Consider the following 7,500-nt stretch of genomic DNA (forward strand, 5'->3'; position numbering starts at 1 on the left):
CATAGGGTCCATTGGGTGTGGGGGGGCGGGTCTTGAGCCTGACCATTCAATTCCAAACGAAAACGAAAACAAATCATTATATGCTCTGGTCTACCAGCAACTTTCGGGTAGGCTTCATTCGGGTACCTACTACATAATTGCATAGACGTAAACGCAAGCTACTTATTTGAAGAGAAATAGCAATGACAACACGTGCTGTCAGAGAAACTGTAAACATGACTAAATTATATAGTCGCTTAAGGCCTTTAGCACAGGTACCTAAAAACACCCCCCTTCCTCATGCCCTGACAGAATGTTTTTGAAAGTCTTACTATGGTAAAGAGAAAGCAACTCAATATTAGGACTTTGACTTAAAGCATGCCACCAACTTTTGATATCATGGAGCAAAGACATTAAATCACTCAATCATTCGAAGACTCCATAACTCATGTTAGGCAAATCCAAGGACAAACTCCTGGATTAGAGTTTCTGTATGAGGTATAATGGCAGAAAGGGGTCTGAGACTATGAGTAACAAAGACATACTGCAACAGCTTGTTAAAGGATCACAGTAGTCAGGGAGGGCTTCGTAAGATGATCCAAACTAAGGTGGATGAGCTTATGCATTGTATTTTGGTTTTAATAACTGTTTTCCATGTCATTTGTCCCTGGCCTGTTTTTGTTCTGAGGTGTGTGGGACACCATGAGGAATGGTTGTGGTTTGCATTGTGACACAAGGCATCATTATGGGAACAATAACTGTCATTTGCCTTCTTTGATTGGAAATATTTTTGTTTTTCTCTCCCTTCCGCAACCTCTTACACAGACACATGCATGCACACGCATTATTAGTTAGAAACAACGAAAACAGATAAGCCTTTAGACACCTTTTAAAGATCCCAAAGTACTAATGAAAATAATTAGGTAAATCACAGAGGATAAGATGTGACTGTGACCTCTTAGTGTTGATATATATATATATATATATATACAGTAACATATGAGAACATAAATGTGTTTATATAACATTGTTTTACTTTTTTTGATATCCTCAACATTCTACCCTACAATAGTGTACATGCCCATTGCTCAACCACATTATAAGGAGATTTTTTTGTTTAATTAGGCCTACATACAAGTTGTCGATATATCCTTTGAAGGATCAATTTATCCTATAAGTTGAAAGATCAGTTTATCCTGGGAACACTGACGTGATAAACATCAGTTTATCCTTCAATGTATCATTCAATGTATTCTTCATGAAATGCATCAATTAAACATGATGTTTATTACAACTGTTAAGACATATGTATTGGGTGATTCATGAGTCCATATAACAGCATGGGGGTTGGTCTGCAGCAGGGTTGCTTGTTCTGTGGGTAGGTCAGAGCTTCTGTTGTTGTTGTTTTTTTCTTCTTGTGCTATGGCTTTCTTGCCATACTGGGATAAAAACAGTGTAAAAACAAGGCTTATTTTGAAGTTGCAGTTGCAAAACTATTGTTTTGACTTCTACTTATAGTGGGATACATGAGAAAATACATCTTAATATTGTTCTATATTCTAGCCTAGAATAGATGTCTATTTGAATGAGTGAGATAAGTAAGAGGGAGAGAGAGAGACAGACAGAGAGAGAGGGAGAGAATGTGTAAATATATCTGCACCATCCCTTCATCTACTTTATAAGCCTCCTCTCGACAGTGTCTTTGATGCCAGGGGGAATATTAAGAATCCTCCAACACATGCATCTCATTTCCAAATTTGGGCGATGCCACGCTGGTAGCTGGTCTGACCTTCATGTGGAACACTCAGCACAAAATGGCCTCCATAATTACAATCGTGAACTGACAGATTTGAATCAACATGGGGTTTGTCATGTATAAACCACAAGGCACGACAAATACATGATATGATACTCAAAAAATGGTTGAATCACAGGATTATATAACCTGTGTGGTTGGAGAAGTCTGTAGCCTGGATGGAGAAACCCACACTGATGCCCTGATGTCTTCCATGTGCCAGGCTGGTGTGCCCTCATGACAGATTACATCTGTGTTCTATAAGACTGCTGTTGCACTGCTGACGACAGCTGATCACCGAGACAGATTATTCTCCGGCAGAGTGCTGACCCATGGCTTTTTTATGGGAATAGAGGAAATTGGGTTTAGATCCACACCACTGAAGAAAGTGACTGCATCAGAATTGTGCAGAAGTCAGAGGGGGATGTCCAGTGTAGAGAAATAGAAGAGGCTTGTGACTGACTAAGTGAATAAACTGAGCATTTAAGTAGCAGGGAAGGCTCTGGCACACACAGTGATGGATTGCGTAGCTGGAATAGAGCCATATGTTAAATAAAATCATGTTTTATTTTACAAATTTTCACAATAGTGGACAGTGATGAACACTCAGACAGATAAGCACACAATTTCAAGTGATTTTTCCCACTTGATATAAACCAATTACACCTTATACATTCATTCATTCATTCATTCATTCACACACGCGTGCGCACACACACACACACACAAATTATATACACAAAGAGCAATACTTCCCCTTTCTTACTTAAGTTGGCAATGAAATCACATCAAATGTCCTGTAGATTTGTTTCATTTCCACAATGCCTAAATGACTCTGAGTCTGTGCTACATATTGAACACTGGGCGGTGAGAGGTGCCACATACACACAGAGGATGTGTTCTGTATACCTGCAGTGCTGAAGGACTGTGGACTAAGCTCAGTGCACATCAAGTCATCGACAACTCATTTCTCAGGGACATCTTAACAATACGTATACTGTCCTGTATCTACGCAGCTTGATCTCTAGTCCAGCGCAGGACACAACAGGGAGTGGAGTTCTGGCCTATGGAATTTCAAAGGTGTCGTATGTAATCTTAACCAACACTAACCATGATTCCAAAGGCACATTAGGGTTAGTGTCTCTCAGTATCCCTGTGCATTCTAAGCAACTTGTGTCTTTATTACTGTTATTTTAACCAGTATTCCCACTATTTTCAATAAAATGATAAATTGTATGACAGCAGAGGGTAATAAATTACATACATTGCCTTTAAAGTGGACATTTTGAATAGAACTGATTCAAACCCCAGCATCTTGTCTGCAAAGTTCTCAACCGACAGTTCCTCACAGTTAAATGTACAAACATGCTGGTGGTAATTCACTGGGTGCTCATTTGACAATTAAGCTGTGTCTTTGTGTCGCCATATAAATACCTTTTTACAACATGAGACATTTTTTTTTGTTCAAAGGAAAGCAATATTTTAAAAATAATATCCACAATGATAGTACTATTAATAGGCAGTCTTTGATTGTCTCTGCAATGATTTGTGACGCAAAATCCCTTGTCTTCAAAAACAATGAGAACAACACCATGATCACTTTTAATGTTCATTCCATGAGAATGAGTGATATCAAACACGTGAAAAGGAGAGGTAGTGTAAGTCAGTAGCAGGGTGTGTGTGTGTGTGTGTGTGTGTGTGTATATGTGTGTGTGACAGAGGTAAGAGGAGTCAACTCAGGAAGGGAGAGGAAGATGGGTGAAAAAAAAAAAAAAAAAACAATATCCCTATGACATTTTTTTAATCTTCTCAGACTGCACTCTTTTGTGCACCTTCCTGCTCCAGGACAGGTTTGGACTTGAAGGACTGCAATTCCCATAATGCAATAATGCTTCCAAAAGAAAGTAGTTCTGCCTCACACCTCAACCTGACCCTGTGTGAGGTGAGTCCTTAGCTGCTGAGCGGCCTTGACAATCTTTCTCTGGTGACCCAGAAGGTTCACTCCCAGACCCTGCACATCCCTGAAAGACACAATGGCAGAGACACCCATGCATGAGAAGGCATAACATGGAACAGAGGAGACAGAGAGGGAGAGTGGAATGGAGAAGAGATTCCATGACCTTATAAGCCTCTCACTAGAGTGTTGCTATTGAGTAATCTATAGTCCATATACGTTAAAAGGTACTGTATATACATTTTTTATTATAAAAAGACAATACCACTTTATTATTTAAAAGAAAGAGAATGATTTTGATATAGAACATACTCCATGGTTAGTCTGCTGACTCTCTCCAGACTTGTAAGTTGTGCTCTCTCAAACTCATCTTTGTATCGTTCCATCCTGAGGGCGGATAACCAGTCTCCAACCGTCGCTACTGACGACAGGTCTGTGGGTGTGGGACTCAGCAGGGGCTGAGTGGGACTTCAGAGAAAAACAAAGATATTCTATATTCATTTAGAGGAATGAAAAGTGGATTAAACTATCTACTACATGAATAGTAGAAGTTGTCTCTGTGAAAGGAACCGTAGAGCTCAGATTGTGTTAGCTATTGTTTATGAATGAGAGGGGATGGCTGTGCTCTCACCGGCTGTGTTCAGCCTTGAGGGAGGCTGGGTGCCGGATGAGTCTGTCCAGGGAGGAGAGGAGCGAGTCGAAGCCTGGCCGGTCCTGTCTTTCTGCCTGCCAACACTGCAGCATGAGGGCATGCAGGGCCGGGGGGCAGTTGTGGGGGGCAGGAAGGCGGTACTGATCCACCACTGCCTTCATCACCTGGGAAAAGGACAGGTGAGGAGGTGAGAGGTGTTCAATAACAATAAAGCAGCTGAAGGGATGAGAATGTACAGCAAAGAGGACTGAAAAACTGGTAATGAAAACTGGTTCAAACAGAACAGATCCTTAATGAGAGCATGGTGAACAGGAAATGGATGCTTGATTTCAAAATTTCATTAGGGTGACTCCAGGGTTGCATCATTCAGAATACTCAACCACCCATTACCGATTCCCTTTCATCTCTAAATTTCTCATTATAATGTGTTTCAAGCCCTCAGCGTGTTGAAGTTCAAAGGTCACTTGGTGCAGGGATTATTTAAATGAAGTGAACTGAAATGTCTTCAAACTCAAAACAGAGATGGCATCAAGAAGAATATGTCTGCTTTATTTAGCGTTGATACAGCATAGTATTCAATATCTTTCTTTTTTGATTTTTTCTTCCTCAGTTTCCTTGCTGAATGTTAACTACTGTGAAGTCCGGTTCTGTCTTGTTCTGTGAAATCTGGCTCTGTCCTTTTCTGTGAGCTGTTTCTTTCTTCTTCTACTGTGAGCTTTATTCTTTATGAAACAAAAACATCTTTCGAATCTTTGTAATCTTTTTGTCTGAAAAAGTTTCTCATTGCGAACTGCGGGAAATGTTGGCGTGTTCACCAGTTTAACAAAGGACAGGAATCTCCTAGTTTAATCATTGCTTCGTTGATAAGTTTTGACGCACAAAGTCTCAATCTTTCTGTAGAGTATACTGCTGTGTAATCACGGCTAAGTGGGTTTTCCCAACAAAGTCTTTCACTTCTTTGCTTTCACCAGAAATGTTTCGTAACAAGTTAAACTGGTCCACTTCATAGTGGAATAGTTCAACATACAACAAACTCTCTTTAGATTGTAAAAAGTACCTATGTGTGAAGTGTCCTTAACCCTAATATTCTGTGTATGGCCATAGGATTCATGTAAACTTGTATTTCCATATTTGGAGGGAGTTGAAACTTGCACCAGTATTCTCAGTGGATGCTGTTATTCTGATGGAAAGTACTCTGACATCCCAGGCTTTTGTGGTCACTCTCACAGATGGTCATCTTTAATGCCTCTCTCACTAATGACCCTCACCTCTTGGTTGCTCATGTCCCAGTACGGCCGCTCCCCGTAGGACATCACCTCCCACATCAGGACGCCAAAGCTCCAGACATCACTCGCCGAGCTGAACTTCCGATGCTGGAATGCCTCCGGAGCGGTCCACCTCACTGGAATCTTGCTCCCCTTTAACGAGGAAAAGAAATATTAATGATAACATTTGTAATAGCTAATGGCCAAGATAAGTCTTGTTCACTGGTAAAGATAAATTGAGTCACGCTCATCTAATTGTGACTCTTCTATAGATGTATTCCATATTTAAATGGGTATAAATCCAATATACTTACTACTGAATGCATTAAAATTATACAGTATTAAATATTTATTTTTATATTTAAGATGAATGTGTACTATGTCCCTAAATGAAGGCATTTCAGAAGTGGAGCGGAAAAAAAAACACAACCGATGTATAAATCATGATGAATAAACCAAACCAAAACCCAGAGCAGAACCAAGAGCAGACCCAACAGCATGTACACAGTGTCCCAGGACTGCATGTACACAGTGTCCCAGGACTCACCAATGACGCGGTGTACGTGGGCATGTTGTGGTCCAGGCCCCTCATCAGGCGAGACAGACCAAAGTCCGACACCTTGCACACCAAGTTGGAGTTGACCAGCACGTTGCGTGCTGCGAGGTCCCGGTGCACAAAGTTTCTCTCCGACAGGTAACGCATCCCTGCACCCACTCCTCTCAACATGCCCACCAGCTGAAGCACACTGAACTGATCTTCATTCTCCTGTAAATGTCCGAGAGAAACAGAGAGGGAAAGAGAGTAAAGGAGAGAAAGAGAGAGGGTGTTTGAGGATGAGTGACAGGAGAAGGACAGGTAAGTGCAGGTAGAGAGGTGGGTGGAATTAAACTTATGTTAAGGAACTAAACAGCATGATTGAAACCCAACATGTGCACTGTAATGGAAGATTAAGTAAATCCACTGCTAAGGTCAGCTAAAGTAAATCCACTGCACTGCTGAGGTCATACATAAAGGTGCTGTCCTCTGCTCTCACCCTGAGGAAAGCGTCCAGTGGACCATTCTCCATGAACTCAGTGATGATTCTCTCCGGAGGGGAGCGCGTCACCACCCCCTCCAGCTTCAGCACGTTGGGATGGTCAAACTGTCCCAGCACCCCCGCCTCGCTCAGGAACATGGCCCTCTCCCGGTCAGTCACCCCCCAGCGGAGCGTCTTTACGGCCACCAGGACCTCCCTCCGGCCCAGCGGACGGTACCTCCCCCGGGACACCTCTCCAAACTGGGCTGGGGGGGAGGAGAGAGGAGCAGAAACCCACGTGTGTTTATACAGCTGCTCGTAGAGGCCACCAAGCAGGCTAAACGCAACTGTTTAAGAGACCCCCGTTTGTTTGGATATTTGTACAGTTTGGGTCTCAGACAAATACACACTGAACATCCTGGCACAGTCTTGGGCCATAATATTTTAATTGTACTTAACTCTTACCCGCACCAATAACTTCCTCGATCTTGAGGTGAGCTGGGTCTATCTCTCTGGCAAACTCTTTGACCGCCTCACTGGGGTCCTCATAGGTTGACGGGTCCACATAATACTTCACTCCCCCTGAAAAGTGCACATAATATATATATATATATATGTATGGATGAGTTGAGTTCATATATCTCATAGGGGAGTGAAAGCAGCACATCAGCGTGGGGTCTGCAGGGAGCGGGAGAGTCTGGGGTCAGCAGCGGCAGGGCTGCAGCTGTGCGATGTGACCTAAAGAGGGGCCAGGGGACAGGCCAGGAGCTGATGCACATGCTTTTACATTTCCTGTTCCTCAATGCAACTGTGCCCTGAGGAACAATGCATTATAGATG

The 7,500-nt window shown here is 42.3% G+C and overlaps 1 protein-coding gene across 6 annotated transcripts in view; it reads right to left on the reverse strand.

The window, feature by feature from the left end:
• Positions 1-2,322: 2,322 nt before the first annotated feature.
• The window catches only part of ephb6 (eph receptor B6), a 33,255-nt gene continuing 28,077 nt past the window's right edge, over positions 2,323-7,500 (reverse strand). For 4 of the 6 annotated variants that reach the window (XM_048261069.1, XM_048261067.1, XM_048261064.1 and 1 more), the window contains 7 exons: positions 7,121-7,243; positions 6,680-6,927; positions 6,193-6,411; positions 5,649-5,798; positions 4,360-4,544; positions 4,041-4,196; positions 2,323-3,795 (listed from right to left, as the gene is read on the reverse strand). In XM_048261069.1, the coding sequence (XP_048117026.1) occupies positions 3,690-3,795; positions 4,041-4,196; positions 4,360-4,544; positions 5,649-5,798; positions 6,193-6,411; positions 6,680-6,927; positions 7,121-7,243 (1,187 nt within the window). In that variant the 3' untranslated portion in view covers positions 2,323-3,689. The remainder of the gene's footprint in view (positions 3,796-4,040; positions 4,197-4,359; positions 4,545-5,648; positions 5,799-6,192; positions 6,412-6,679; positions 6,928-7,120; positions 7,244-7,500) is intronic. The other 2 variants (XM_048261066.1, XM_048261065.1) reach the window with 1 other exon arrangement.

Source organism: Alosa alosa, chromosome 13 (genome assembly GCF_017589495.1).
Source record: "Alosa alosa isolate M-15738 ecotype Scorff River chromosome 13, AALO_Geno_1.1, whole genome shotgun sequence".
NCBI lineage: Eukaryota > Metazoa > Chordata > Actinopteri > Clupeiformes > Clupeidae > Alosa > Alosa alosa.